This window comes from Mytilus galloprovincialis, chromosome 11, assembly GCF_965363235.1.
Source record: "Mytilus galloprovincialis chromosome 11, xbMytGall1.hap1.1, whole genome shotgun sequence".
NCBI lineage: Eukaryota > Metazoa > Mollusca > Bivalvia > Mytilida > Mytilidae > Mytilus > Mytilus galloprovincialis.
Genome location: NC_134848.1, coordinates 86,406,564 through 86,423,308, shown reverse-complemented (window position 1 = coordinate 86,423,308; position 16,745 = coordinate 86,406,564). Strand labels below are relative to the sequence as shown.

Here is a 16,745-nt window from a genome sequence, read left to right as displayed (position 1 = left end):
ACATGTACATCACTATAAGTCAATGTGGTGTGACATCTTATAACTATCGGTAACTCTTCATTATGAGGTACTTAAAGTGCAATACCATGATTAACATGGATGTCCTGTACGGAGAGTCATCAGGTAATAATATGTTGGCTGTCTACTATGAAGAGTCACACGTGCTAAGGGTGTCAAGCTTCCAGACTGGTAACAGCACTTACATTTATGTTTTTAGAAAAAGGATCATTTGCATCCAATGTAATATAAACATTCAGCTTTCTGTATTTTGTTATTTTACACGAGTGCATTCCTTTAAAAAGGAGTTGACATAACTATAATAAATTTAAAAAAAAACATTTATTATAAAAACTTTTCAGATCATAAGTTCGACAAAAAAGTATCAAATAAGCACAAAATATTCTCTTACCACTTTAGATGTGCATCCCAGTGAGTATCTTTTTTCGTAATTTGTGCTCAAGAGACGCATTTCAGAATAACACTCCTGTAATACAATACACATGGTACAATGAATAAACCTTACACACAAACAATACCATGTACATTATAATGTTACAATGAATAAACCTTACACAAAAACAGTATAATATACATAATAATGTTAAAATAAATAAACCTTACACACAAAACATTACAATAAACATTATAATGTTACAATGAATAAACCTTACACACAACCAATACAATACACATTCTAATGTAACAATGAATAAATACGCCACAATTTGAGAAGGATAACTACATATAAGTCGACCACTGATAAAGCCACAATTTGAGATGAATAAACAATAAACACATAACTACTTATAAGTCGACCACTGATAAATCAACAGTTTGAGATGAATAAACACTAAACACATAACTACCTATACGTCGACCACTGATAAAGCCACAATTTGAGATGGATAAACAATAAACACATAACTACTTAAAAGTCGACCACTGATAAAGCCACAATTTGAGATGGATAAACAATAAACACAAAACTACTTATAAGTCGACCACTGATAAAGCCATAATTTGAGATGAATAAACAATAACCACATAACTACTTATAAGTCGACCACTGATAAAGCCACAATTTGAGTTGGATAAACAATAAACACATAACTACTTATAAGTGGACCACTGATAAAGCCACAATTTGAGATGAATGAACAATAAACACATAACTACTTATAAGTTGACCACTGATAAAGCCACAGTTTGGGTTGGATAAAAAATAAACACATAACAACTTATAAGTGGACCACTGATAAAGCCACAGTTTTAGATGAATAAACAATAAAACTTAACTACTTATAAGTCGACCACTGAGAAAGCCACAATTTGAGATGAATAAACAATAACCACATAACTACTTATAAGTCGACCACTGAGAAAGCCACAATTTGAGATGAATAAACAATAAACACATAACTACTTATAAGTCGACCACTGATAAAGCCTCAATTTGAGATGAATAAACAATTAACACTAAACTACTTATAAGTCGACCACTGATAAAGCCACAATTTGAGATTGATAAACAATAAACTCATAACTACTTATAAGTCGACCACTGATAAAGCCATAGTTTGAGATGAATAAACAATAAACACATAACTACTTATAACTTGATCACTGATAAAGCCACAGTTTGAGATGAATAAACAATTAAACTTAACTACTTATAAGTCGATCACTGATAAAGCCACAATTTGAGATGGATAAACAATAAACACAGAACTAAATGGATGAGCTCGATTGCTTTAATAATCGTTTTACAGAAGCATTCTTGATTTAGTTATGTTCTTAGTGAGACATTCGACTTTTCAGTAGGAAAACATATATAGGTTACATCATAAATTTGAATAAGTTAGGGCCTTGCTGTAAAATGTTTAAACGATTATTATTTGTAAGCCTCCACCAAGTACCTAGTTGCAATACAATTGGTGCTATTGAATCATGGCAATTAACTAAATGTATGGTTTTTGGTATATATCTGAACCCTTTCTTAAGATACTTAACAGGTTTGTGAGTTTCTTCAACATTCCACTCATGTCAAACACAAAACAAAAATAACTCTTATTACATATAACCTGAACGATTTTGTTCAAACTTAACAAAAGTAACGAATATTTTGAAGAAAAAATTGTTTTAAGCGAATTGAGGATATGTGGTAAAAAGACAAAAGTATAAGGGGAGATAATAGTTATCAAAGGTACCAGGATTATAATTTAGTACGCCAGACGCGCGTTTCGTCTACATAAGACTCATCAGTGACGCTCATATCAAAATATTTATAAAGCCAAACAAGTACAAAGTTGAAGATCATTGAGGATCCAAAATTCCAAAAAGTTGTGCCAAATACGGCTAAGGTAATCTATGCCTGGGATAAGAAAATCCTTACTTAATATGTGAAAAAAAACTCAATTTAAAACCTTGAGACTTTGTTGAGAAACACTTGTTATGTTGAGAATATGTTAAGACAAAATCAAATATATTGTCATATATGTATATCTGTGGACATTTTTACCTATTATGTCTTTTTGATTTGTTCACACATTGTTGTCAACTTAGTGGAATTATATTTGACTGTCATAAAAGTGTGAGGTTCGGATAGTCAACCATTTTATCTACATTAGGAAATGCCTTTACCAAGACAGGAATATGACAGTTGTTTGCTATTCATCTGATGTGTGTTGCTCTGTCTTTTGTTTTGTGTTGCATTTTAGTGTTTCTATCGTTTTATTATTTTCCTCTTGTATATGATGTGTTTCTCTCGGTTTTAGTTTGTAACCCGAATTTGTTTTTTTTCAATTGATTTATGACTTTCAAACAGCGGTATAACACTGTTGTCTTTATTTGAGCTTTTGATTTTATCATTTGTTTATGGACTTTCCGTTTCGAATTTTCCGCGGAGTACGGTATTTTTGTTATTTTACTTATTACCTAGTTGCAACATAATACATACATCTATTCTTATTGTAGTACAATCATTTAAGCCGTAATCGAAGCTTTACATGTGAAGCAGCATATGCTTAGTTTTTATTTTTATTTGCACTCGATTTTCGTTTCGCCATTGTTTGTGTTTGTCCATGATATTATCGATTTCCTGACAATTTATGAACTGTGATTTTGCTGCGAATGATTCTCACCTGTTCTCTGCCACAAACGTATGTTTGTGTACAATGTTCTGGTTTCAAAACATCATTACAGCTAAAGCACTCCAAGTGGTTTGCGTGTAAGGCTTAAACAAAATATCATACACAAACTGAAGATTTACTATCAAGAACAGATCACTCGTCAATATAAAAAAGAAAAATCTAAAGTCACAGGAAATCTAGAACAATGTGTATCAGAAGATATTTATTTGTATGAGACCAAATTAACAGGAAATTCGAATTGATACAGTTTACATTGCGGTAAATTTTCTCGTTAATATTTGATGAAAAAAATATCAGCTGAAAATGTATACGCATTTTTTAAAATACAATCTTGGTAGGTACTCTTATTGTTAAAAGACAAATTTGACGATAAAAACACAAGAATAAACACTTGGATAAACCTATCAAAACCAAGAGTGTAAAAGTATACACACATGCATATAGAACTCAGACTTTTAACCATTCAATTTGATTTCAACATTTAATTAAATTTTTGTTAAATATGTTTTTGCTTTATATAGATCTGAGTTCAGTCAATTTTAAATGACAATTTTTCACTTTTATAGTTGGTTCGTATGTTGTATTGATACACCACTGTTCCAAGTTGGGGGAACGATCGACAATCTTATACAACCCACCACGTTATATATGTGCCTTTTCAAAGCGTATTAGAGCTGACTATGCGGTATGGGTTTTGCTCATTATTGACAGCTGTATGGTGACCTGTAGTTGTAATCCTTGGCCATTCGGTCTCTGGTGGAGAGTTGTCTCATTACATCTTCTTATTTTTGTATATGGGTTTGACATGTGTATCTATTGTATCTATTTGTTTTGTTCACACATCGTTGTCAATATATGCGAATGGCATACAAGTGGGAGGTTAATATATAGTTATCAAAGGTAACAGGATTATAATTTACTACGCCAGACGCGCGTTTCGTCTACATAAGACTCATCAGTGATGCTCAGATCAAAATAGTTGTAAAGCCAAACAAGTACAAAGTTGAACAGCATTGAGAATCCACAATTCCAAAAGGTTGCGCCAAATACGGCTAAGGTAATATATGCCTTGGATAAGAAAATCCTTAGTTTTTCAATAAAGTTTTTTAACAGGAAATTTATAAAAATGACCACATGATTGATATTCATGTCAACATTAAAGTGCTCACTACTGGGCTGGTGATACCCTCGGGGACGAAACTATATAAGCTAGCTATAAAACAAGTTTTAATCCACTTTTTTCAACATAATAAAATACCAGTACCAAGTCAGGAATATGACAGTTGTTATCCATTCGTTTGATGTATTTGAGCTTTTGATTTTGCCATTTGATTAGGGACTTTTCGTTTTGGATTTTCCTACTTGTTCGGTATTTTTTTGATTTTACTTTTTTATATGAAACTTACGCTGTGATGTACACAAATGTTTGTTGCAAAAGTCCGAGTTACAGCACTGAAAACAACCGACAGATGCTCTCTTGTTCATCTCTGTAGATCGTTTTCCCGATGATATGAGTTTACATACCTTTAAAAGTAGAAAGTAACGTTAAAGTTAAAGTCAGCAGCTTGTAATTCAGTGGTTGTCGTTTGTTTATGTGTTACATATTTGTTTTTCGTTCATTTTTTCATAAAAATAAGGCCGTTAGTTTTCTCGTTTGAAATGTTTTAAATTGTCATTTCGGGGCCTTTTATAGCTGACTATGCGGTATGGGCTTTAATAATTGTTGAAGGCCGTACTAGTCCGGCGGCTACAAGCATATTTCAGACGAATTGTGCATATCCTGCTACAAGCATGAAATTTTGCATAGACCTTCCTTAACTATTACTCTTTTATTTCAGATAGGGAGGCATTTGAAAAAAATGTCTCACTTCCGGTAAAATCCAAAATGGCGGACGTCATACTTAAATTAGCCGAATATCGAAGGCTAGTGTGTAAAAATGTGTTATTATCATGCTACTATCTTAAAATTTGGTACAAACCTTTGTTTTTTACTACTTTTGGATAAATTAAATAGATTAGATGTCTTCAGAAACCCTACTTCCGGTTAAAATCCAACATGGTGGACATTGTACTTAATTAAGCTTATTTTTAGGGAGGGTAATTGAAATGTGTTTTGACGTATTGCTACTATCATTACATTGTGCAGGAACCTTTCTTTGGTGCTTCTGATGGATACAATGTATAAGACATATGTTTTTAAAAACCCTTACTTCCGGTAATATCCAAAATGGCGGACATAGAAATATCAATTTATCATACAAATTTTCAACTCTTCTTAAAATGTAAAGAAAATGATTTTTTTTTTGTGCTGGTCATTAAACTTTTGGCTTTAAGTTATCCCCAAAACCAATTATTCTATCATGTTGTAAATGTTTAAACATAAAGTTGACACTTCCGGTAAAAATATGACGTAAATTTCAAAGATGATTCCTCAATCCATTTCTTCGATGTAGAGTTTTGGATAGATTGATTAAAACAAAATAAAATCACTTTAGTACTTAAACATATTTAAAACGACTACTATTTGGCCAAGAATACAAGTTTATTCACAGTCAACAACACATGCACACAAGGCAGTGCACGGGAGACCCGATTTTCCACATAAAAAATGACCGCGGCATCCTTTCTAACATCCACAATGTACAAGCTTCTGAAAAAATGATTAGGCCTCAGAAAGAGTTTTTTTTAAAAGGGACCCTCATTGTCCCTTCGCAATCCATTAGTGACTGGACTAGGTAGCATAAGAGCCAATCCCAAGCTCTTCTCACTAAACACCTGCATTAGTATATTGCACGTTTTACCTGCTTGAAAAGACTAGACCAAGTTGTGGGCATAGCCTCACTTATAATTAGCCTTCCCTTTTGTGCAAAAAATGATTTTCTTACTTCGTTAATCATGTTAGCTCCATCTGAGAAGTTTGTGCGATCTCACAGTAAAACCCCGGTGATTTATGCTGATCAATCATCATTCTTTATGTTAAAGTCACATCATTAAATACCATCAATGTCTCTCACACAGTCTTTTTTACCTTTTCAAGCAAAGAGAGAACCGTATCACAACCGGTAAAGGTATGGGTCAGAAATAAGTGTGTGTGATCACTCATTGCATAGTGCATTTGAAAGGCCATTGATAGATATTAATCCAAAGATTTTTGCCTCCCTAAACACAATCCATAGTTTGTCTGCCCCTATGTCACGGAATAGCGAAATAGTATTGACAGCATCATCAGTGACTGTAAATTATGACTCGTTTAAGTTCGTGTTTAAAAGCATCAGACGTATGCACCATGATTTTAGTGTCTGTCTCTTTATGTGAACATGGTGCTACACTTGAAATACATCACGTGGTTGATAAGATAGAATACCCTGAGCATTTGTTGCTACAACAACCATACTCATCAAAGACTTCGTCCACTCTTGTTACAGTTTCAAGGTATTTTATTAAGGTAAGGACATAATACCCAATCATCATACTCGTTAGGAAACACCTTGAAACTGTAACAACAGTGGATGTAGTGTTGGATGCGAACATAGACAATACTGGTAGTTTGAAAGCTGCTAAAAGAAGAAAGAGCAACAATTAGGGGAAAGGGAATACACAGACGAATCCAGGGTTAAAAACATCCTCAAAATTGGCAATGTTTTCTGAGAGATTACGACAATAAGAAAGAACTTTTAAGTTTTCATTCACAGCAGCTTGCTCAAGACAATTATGAGTACAAGATAGTTGTAGCAACAAATGCTCAGGATGTTCAGTGTTATCCACCACTTGATGATGTTTCAAGTTTAGCACGATATTTACACGAAGAGACTGACACTAGAATCAAGATCGATGTGTCTGATGCAGTGAAACACAGAATTAACTGAGTCATGACTCGAACAGTCGATACTGATGTCATTGCTGTTTCGCTATTCCGTGACATAGGGGCAGACAAACTTTGGTTTGCATTTGGAAGGGGGAAAAGCATAAGATATATATCAATCCATGACCTTTCAAATGCACTAGGCATTAAAAGATAACACGTTTGCTGGAAAAGGAACTGCGTTGGTGACATTAATGGTAGTTTGAAGATGTGACTTTAGCATTTAGAATGATGATTGACCAGCCAACATCACCATATGGATTTGATAAATTTAATGGCATTGAAAACGATACGTGGTTTTGTTGTAAGATCGAAAAAAAGAAACAGATTGGGTTATCAAGGCGAGAAAATATGTGTTTTTGGAATTAATGGATGTGAGAAACAATACCACAGTCTTTGTAAATGTGGGAAATCAGCTCTCCGACTGTGAATTGCGGTCTAACGAGTATGCTGATTGTGTATTATGTCCTTACCTTAATAAAATACATTGAAACTGTAATACGAGTGGATGAGGTCTTGGATGCGTATGGAAGTTATAGCAACAAATGGTCTATCTTATCCACCACGTGATGTATTTCAAGTTCAGCACCAAGTTCACATTTAGAGGCAGACACTAGAATCATGGTTCATGTGTCTGATGCAGTGAAACACGAACTTAAACGAGTCATGATTCGAACAGTCGTTAATGATGATGCTGTCACTACTGTTTCGCTATTCCGTGACAAAGGGGTAGACGAACTATGGATTGTGTTTGGGAGGGCAAAAGACTTTGGATTAATATCTATCAATGGCCTTTCAAATGCACTAGGCAATGAGTGATCTGACACACTTATTGTTATTCATGCCTTTACCTGTTGTGATATGGTTCTCTCTTTGCTAGAAAGGGGGGAAAAGACTATGTGGGAGACATTGATTGCATTTGAAGATGTGACTTCAACAAAAAGAATGATGATTGATCGGACTAAATCACCGGGGTTTTACTGTAAGATCGCACAAACTTAACAGATGGGTAAAACATGGTTAAAGAAGCAAGAAAATAACTATTTGCGCAAAAGGGAAGGCTTTTTGAGGCTATTCCCTCAACTTGGTCTAGTCTTTTCCAGCATGTAAATCATGCAATATACTTAGGTAGGTGTTCAGGGAGAACTTGGTATTGGCTCTTATGCTACCCACTCCGGGCGGGGACAAAGAGGATAACTTTTAAAAAAAATCTTTTTGAGGCCTCATCAATTTGTCAGAAGCTTGTACATTGTGGATGTAAGAAAGGATTGATTGATTGATTGTTGGTTGCTTAACGTCCAGTGGCAAATATTTCATGCATATTCAGGACGAGAACAAGTTCACAATAAATACAATAGGTAGGTTGATACGATAGAGACCATCCGGGATGATGGTCGGGGAAATTTGGACTACCACTGAAAAAATGAGGGTATTTTGGATAGGGACAGAAATTTTGCCTTGCAACAGGCGACCTACGGACCCCTCAAAAGAGTTGTTGCAAGGGTTCTTAACGTGCAAAGAGCGTGGCACTCTCTTTACACGAGGCATCGGATTTAACGTCCCCCTTCTGACCGGACGTGACTGCGAACTTGATACATCCCGCACAGCAAAACGGACGCCCCACTTCGGTAAGCGTTTTACTGCCGGTCGGGAGAAGACCAAGTGACCATATTTCTATACCCCAGTCACCCTTGGGGGATGTAAATAAAGGCAACAGTAGTATACCGCTGTTCAAAACTCATAAATCCATGGACAAAAAACAAAATCGGGGTAACAAACCAAAACCGAGCGAAACGCATTAAATATAAGAGGAGAACAACGACACAACACCGAAACGCAACACACACAGAAACAGACCAATCATCAGACAAAACACCACGAGAATAACAAATGTAACATGAAAACCAAATACATGAATTTGGGATAGACAAGTACCGTGCCACGTCTTATCTCAATATCTCAAAAATAAGAGAAAACACAAACGACTCAACGTTAAAATGCAACACAAAGAGAAACGAACAATATTATAACAATGACCATCTTCCTGACTTGGTACAGGACACTTTTAAAGGGGAATAAAAGTGGTGGGTTGAACCTGGTTTTAAGGCATGCCAAACCTCGCACTTTAATGGCAAAGTAAAATACAACACCGAAACGACAACACAACACCACAGGACCACAACACAAACAAACAGGAGAACATATTAGACACAGAAAAACATGATTAATAGATAACAAAAAGCATCAGGTCCAAAATTCAATACGCCAAAAACGCGCCTTGCCCACACAAGACTCACCAGTGACGCCCAGATATAAAAGATCGAACGTGAAAAAAGTACAAAGTTGTACAGCACTGAAGATCAAAAGTTGAAAAGGTTTCGCAAAATACGGCATTGTTTTTATGCCCGGGATAAGAACATTCTTATATAGAACAATTCATGCTATTGCAAACAGTAAATTTTATCAAATGAATATGAAAGAGATATACACAAAGAATGTGTATATCTTGTAAGAAAGGATATCGTGGTCATTTTTAATGTGGAAAATAGGGAATCCCGTTCACTGCGATGTGTGCATGTCGTGGTGATCGTTATTTTGGACCGAAAATTGTAGTAATTTTAATTATGTTTTAGTACTATAGTGATTTTATTTTGTTTTAATCAATCTATCCAAAACTCTACATCGAAGAAATGGATTGAGGACTCATCTTTGAAATTTACGTCATATTTTTACCGGAAGTGTCAACTTTATATTTAAACATTTACAACATGATAGTATAAGTGCTCTTGGGGATAACTTAAAGCCAAAAGTTTAATGACCAGCACAAAAAAAAATCATTTTCTTTACATTTTAAAAAAAGTTGAAAATTTGTATAATAAATTGATATTTCTATGTCCGCCATTTTGGATATTACCGGAAGTAAGGGTTTTTAAGACATATGTCTTATCCATTGTATCCATCAGAAGCACCAAAGAAAGATTCATGCACAATGTAATGATAGTAGTAATACGTTAAAACACATTTCAATTACCCTCCTTAAAAAATAAGTACAATGTCCACCATGTTGGATTTTAACCGGAAGTAGGGTTTCTGAAGACATCTAATCTATTTAATTTATCCAAAAGTAGTAAAAAACAAAGGTTTGTACCAAATTTTAAGATAGTAGCATGATAATAACACATTTTTACACACTAGCCTTCGATATTCGGCTGATTTAAGTATGACGTCCGCCATTTTGGATTTTACCGGAAGTGAGACATTTTTTTCAAATGCCTCTCTATCTGAAATAAAAGAGTAATAGTTGAGGAAGGTCTTAGCCAAATTTCATGCTTGTAGCAGGATGCGCACAATTCGTCTGAAATATGCTTGTAGCCGCCGGACTATACGGTGACCTATAGTTGTTAATTTCTGTGTCATTTTGGTCCCTTGTGGAAAGTTGTCTCATTGGCAATCATATCATATCTTCCTTTTTATATTTGACTCTTCCAGTATTTCAACTACTACCAAAGAACTTATCATTATTTGTTTTAAATAAAATATATGAAAATATTGGAATTGACGAATTTTGGAGTATGGAGAATTATTTGGACGTTTAAGATAAATTACTTCAACTATGTACTTTATTATGATAATATTGTGTCTATTGTCACGTACTCGGGGTAGTGACTTCTGGGTATCGTACCAAAGTTTACCCCTGGATATTGGAAGCTGCACCGTTTCTTATATTTTTATCTTTAATTTGTTAACTTTTGCCTCTGACACACAATAACAATTTGTGGGACGTGTTGCTGTCTTTGAACAGACCTTGTGTTAAGCAACAACCAGTGCTAACCTGTGCAATATTCCAAACCTTGCTAATGTCTACCTATGCACTACTATCATGTGCACCGCTATCCTGTGCACTATCTGGCTTATTCAGCCTGTGCACTGCCTAACCAGTGCACGTATTTCCGCACAGTCGCCTATGCACCTATTACCCGGTGCGTAAATACAACTTTAATACTCCTGCAACCTTATTCAGGTACGCAGATAGATTCTTATTCAGATTCTATTAATTCTTTTATAAAGTGTAGATAATTATCTTTTCCCTTCTTTAAGGCGTCTGGATTATCCATCAAGCGACCCTTGATCTGACAGCACATCAGTTTATATACTAAGGTTTTGGACCATACCATTTAATTTGGACGATACCATATGTCTTATTCATATGAGTGTTTATAATTACCTAACCCTTAATGCTAAAATGTTTGAATGACGGCCCTTATGTTTACGACTACCGATCGGAATATTTCCGGGTATGCTAACCACGACCGGTCCGTTACTGATTCTAAATATTATAAATATCCATAGCAATGTAAACAAAACAAAATCGAAAGTAGACAACTGTTCAACTTTCAAACATAACGAGTTCGTATAACAATGTTTCAGCTTGATAAAAGAAATAAGATGAACCCTAGTAAAATAAAACTGATGAACCATGTTCATCACATTACTCACGCCTCCAGGAAATGCGTCCCCGCATTTATCGAAATCAATTGAGCACATCTACATCAAGTGGACATTTTTCAGTCCCAAACTCTATCCGGGTATTGCCTCGAGGCATGCCATTTAAAAACCACAATTATAACCGTTACTTCTTCAGTAGCTAACCACTAGAACAACTCGTAGATGTATGATCTACCCGACATGACAAGATTCCCACTCAACTGTATACTATTGTCTTTACACTGGAGGAAACGTTGAACATGGACATCAACTTAAACACGTCAACTTAATCATAAGTACCCTTACATCGTTTTACATCTTTATTTGAAACATGTATGCTGACATATTTTAGAGCCACCAATTTTTAACCTTTAAAACCAACAAGCCAAATGTTACATTTGAAAACCACTGAAAACATCAAAGCCAAAACCGGTATGAAATAATTTTGCCTAACAACCGGCCACTTATGGACCACTCAAAGAGCTTGTTGAGAGGGATCTTTAACGTGCACAAAGCGTGGTACTCCTTGAACACGGGACCTCGGATTTAACGTCCCCATCCGACGGACATCATATTAAAATATACAACAAAATAACATTTAGATAGTGATTCCTTCACTTTTCCATTACTATTTTTTTTTTATATTTATATACATGATAGGAATATATATACAACAATGAGATCCAAATTATCGAACAAAATCATGAAGCCATGCCGGCTGCTTGGTAACCCTGCGTGGACGCCCTGCGTAGCCTGACTCATCCCTTGAATCACTTTGATCAACAATGTTGTCAGCACTATCAAGCTCCTCATTGAAAATTTCGGGTAACACACTTTCCGGCACAAAAGCATCATTATTATTTTCGTTCCTCTCTGTTTCTCCTCTCAGTAGTTGGCCCTTGCACAACCTCATTCTATCTACATGAAGGACCTGTGGTCGGCCACGCCTACCACAGTTAATGAGATAGTTAACATCCGAGTATTCTTTAAGAACTCGAAAAGGACCACGCCAGTAAGATGTGAATTTTGGAGAATGACCAGCTTTTCGAATGGGAAAGAATACATATACTTGGTCGTCTTTCCTAAATTTGCACCAGTTTAACTGTTTGTCATAATACTTTTTCTGACGCACCATTTCCTGTCCTACGTGTTTTCTAACAAAGTGGTGAGCTTCTTCCATTCGTTCTTGAAGTTCCCATGCCCATCTGTTTTGTGGAATTTTCTTTAAATAATCAGGTACATCGTACATGAGGTCTACAGGTGTAGCAACTTCGCGACCTTAACATCATGCGATTAGGCGTACATCCTGTGGTCTCATGTTGAGCTGATCTATATGCCATCATAACGTAGGGCAATAAACAATCCCAATTCGAATGGTGTTCGTCAACATAAGCCGTCAACATTTTAGCCAATGTTTTTTTTTTTTAACGTGGATAATATATTTTTATTGCACTCTATTGCTGTTAACAATTTACTTAGTGTACAGCATTGCACTAAGTATCCCTGATATATTAGTTATTAGGTATCCAGGGAGAATATCTAATAAAAGTAAATTGATGTTACATTATAATATTACAATATTTTAAATGATTTCATGTTTACCGGAGAATTTCACTTCCGTCCGATAGTGGTTTTTAATATTAGATAAATGTGCATCGTTTGCCATCATCATCTTTAGCCAATGTTCCATTAAATCTCTCTACCATTCCGTCACACTGCGGATGGTAGGGTGTGGTTCTAGTCTTGTCTATCTGTAATAAGTGGCACATTTCCTGAAATAATTCGCTCTCAAACTGCGAGCCTTGGTCAGAGTGAACTACAGTAGGCACGCCGAAATGCGTAATAACCTCTGCTACTAATATATTGGCTACAGTTGATGCAAGCATGTTAGGCATTGGAAAGCTTTCCGTCCATTTGCTGTAATAATCGCTAATGACTAGGATATACTTGTGCCCTCTCTCGGTTTCGGGTAGTTCTCCCAATATATCCATAGCAATTCTTTCCATTGGGTAACCCGATTTTTGCAACTGCATAGGAGCCCTTTGCCGTTTATTCGGACCTTTTCTCTTGGCACAGATTTCACAACCGGCTATATAGGCTACTATGTCATGTCGTACACCAGGCCAGTAGAACCTATCTTTGATTCTAGATTGCGTTTTCTTGATGCCAAGGTGTCCTGACGTCTTGTTATCATGGCACTGCTGAAGTATTCGACGTCTTTCTGTAAGGGGCACTATCACTCTACTTTTGTTGTTGTCTCTGTGCACCTTGCAAAGTACTCCATCCTGAATCTTCAGGTCATCAAACTGCGACCATAAGCTTTTAATAACATAATTGTACTCTCCTAGATTTTTCAAGTTAGGTTTGTGCCCATCTTGTACCCATTGTCTTACAATTTGCAAATTTTTGTCATTGTCTTGAAGATGTTTGAGGGATATTTCTGTGTCGTCCTCCTAGTCTCTTTCACATTCATCGGGCTTTGATGACACTGTCTGTACAAGTTGTTGTGCCTTCCAATCAGAGCTATATCCACACTGTCTACAAGGTATCCTACTTAACGCGTCTGCATTCTGGTGCTGACTTCCTGGCCTGTGTTTAATTTTCATGTCATATGTACTCAACACTTCAAGCCATCTCGCTAATTGTCCTTCTGCGTTTTTGAAGTTTAACAACCATTGCAATGAGCTGTGGTCCGTTCGAACGATGAATGCTCGGCCATACAGAAAATGACGAAAACTTTTGACGAAGTGTACTACTGATAAGAGTTCCTTTCTAGTGACACAATATTTCCGTTCTGTTTTTGATAATGTTCTGCTTCCAAAAGCAATGACTCTCTCTTTACCATCAATTTCCTGTGATAGCACAGCTCCGATAGCGTTATTACTTGCGTCAGTGTCTAGAATGAATGGTCTAGATAAGTCTGGATGTGCAAGAATGGGTGCTTTAGTTAGTTTTCCTTTCAAGGCTTGAAAAGCTTCCTGACATTCTTCTGTCCACAGAGACCCAAGAATGAACGTAATTCGCTCGCATCAACTGGAATGGGCCAATCCTTTATGCTCTTTATCTTTTCTGGATCCGTGGCTACACCTTCCTCAGTGACGACATGTCCAAGAAAGTTAACTTTCTTTGAAAATAGTGTGCCCTTCTTGGGTTTGAGCTTAAGGCCAGCTCCCTTTAGTCGATCAAAAACCGATCGCAGATTTTCGAGCATTTCCTCAAACGATTTTCCAACCACAATTATATCGTCCAGATAAACTAGACATATACTCCACTGCAGTCCCGCCAATACTCTCTCCATTAATCTTTCAAAGGTTGCTGGTGCACAGGCAAGGCCGAATGGCATCTGTCGAAATTGAAACAGTCCCCTTCGGCTGGCAAATGCAGTTTTCGGGCGATCTTTCTCTGCCATTTCCACCTGCCAGTATCCCGAACAAAGGTCTAAAGTAGAGAACCATTTATTTCCGGACAATTGCTCCAATGAGTCGTCGATGCGGGGTAATGGATATGCGTCTTTTACTGTTAAATCGTTGACCTTGCGATAATCAACGCAAAAGCGTGTAGTACCATCCTTTTTCTTTACCAGTACTATCCCAGACGACCATGGACCGTCGGCTGGCTCAATTACTCCGCGTTCAAGCATGTCATCGATATGTCTATCGACTTTCTCTCGCATATGAATGGGGGTGCGGCGAGGCGGTTGTTTTACTGGTGCATTATTTCCTGTATTTATGGTGTGGCGTACCAAATTAGTTCTACCTAAGTCCCTGTCGGATGCTGCAAAAAGATCTTTGTATTCATTGAGAAGATTTTCAACTCCACGTTTTTGCTCCTGGCTAAGATTCTCGCTGCAATTACTCAGTAATTTTAGCAATTCAATTCTTAGGTTCTGATCCTTATGGATATCAGTAATATTTTTGTCGTCGCTTATCACGTCCTGAATAGGGCTTATATTTCCTACAATTGTCCCAGCTCTTATTATCTTCACTACATTCGATACATTCATAAAGCGCAGTGGTACGGTTTCTGAGGCTTTAACTAAAGTTCTTGCCATTAAGGCACTGTCCTTTGCTACAAATTTGTCACAGGGTTCAATGATTCCTAAGCCTACTTCATTCTTTGTTGACGGATATTCGTTGATGTGACCCCGGACCAAAGCTTCTGTGCCTGGCTGTATGCATGTATCTTCAACTACAGACACTCTATAGCAACCAAGCTGTCCAGTGAAGTTCAGTGGTATCACCTGGTTATTGCAAACCATATGTTCTTCTTGTAAATTAATCAGACATCTATTTTTCTTGAGAAAATCTAAACCAATTATGCCATCTAAAGCAAGATCCGCTACTACTGCCTCTGCTAAATATACGTTATGATCAATCCAGATGTGAAATTCACCTTTTCCCGTAATGTTTAGTTCAGAGCCGTTTGCTGACATAATAGTTTGAACCACTTGATTGAGGTTTGGCATCTCTTCTTTTCTCAAACTATGAATAGTTTATTTGATATAAGAGTGACAGTTGCGCCTGTGTCAACGAGAAAACTGGCTTTTATATTTCCTATAGCTACGTCTATATATGCCCCTGCTTCTTTCGTCGAGTTATTTTGAACATTGAGCTTGATTTGTTTTCTCCGCTGTCTTCTTGTTCGAGAATGTACTGGCCTTGCAGAGCCGTTCTCGTGGTTCCTGTATTGACCGTTCCCGTTGCCACCTTGCTTTCGTAGCCTACATTCTCGCTTTAAATGTCCATATTTACCGCAATTGTAACATTGCTGATTCCGTTTCCATTCCGGATCGGCAGTGTTTTTTTGTCCGCTGTTTTTAAATGCATTTAACTCTATTCGAAGTAATTCTGTTGCTTAGTAAACGAATCCATCATTTCTGTAAACTTATCGTCCTTAGATAATTCTTCTGTAATATTATCTGCATGCGCAGCCCGCATCTGAGGTTTTACAAAATCTTGTATTTTCTGTGCTTTGTAGAACGCCTCAAGTTCCACAGCTAAACAGATTGCTTGGTTTAAGTTTTGCGGTCTGGATTGTCTAATTTTTATCCTCATCTCACTATCCTGCAATGCATCTAAGAAATAATCCTTTGATAATGTTTCTTTTACTTCAGTGGGTGCTAGTGGGTATGCTCTGTTTACTAATCGCCGTATAGTTTGTCCTAGTTCTGGCAAGGTTTCACTCGCGCGCTGGCGTCTCTCCTTTAATTGAACTCTGTATAGTTCGTTCTGATTTGGCGGAGCAAAACG

At 36.5% G+C, this 16,745-nt stretch overlaps 1 protein-coding gene across 1 annotated transcript in view; it reads right to left on the bottom strand.

The window, feature by feature from the left end:
* LOC143052971 (uncharacterized) overlaps positions 1–16,745 on the bottom strand; it is a 57,919-nt gene that overhangs the window by 15,111 nt on the left and 26,063 nt on the right. Inside the window, exons 5-7 of the mRNA XM_076226148.1 lie at positions 4,556–4,673; positions 3,141–3,232; positions 410–484 (exon numbers count right to left, since the gene is read on the bottom strand). Of these exons, the coding sequence (XP_076082263.1) occupies positions 410–484; positions 3,141–3,232; positions 4,556–4,673 (285 nt within the window). The remainder of the gene's footprint in view (positions 1–409; positions 485–3,140; positions 3,233–4,555; positions 4,674–16,745) is intronic.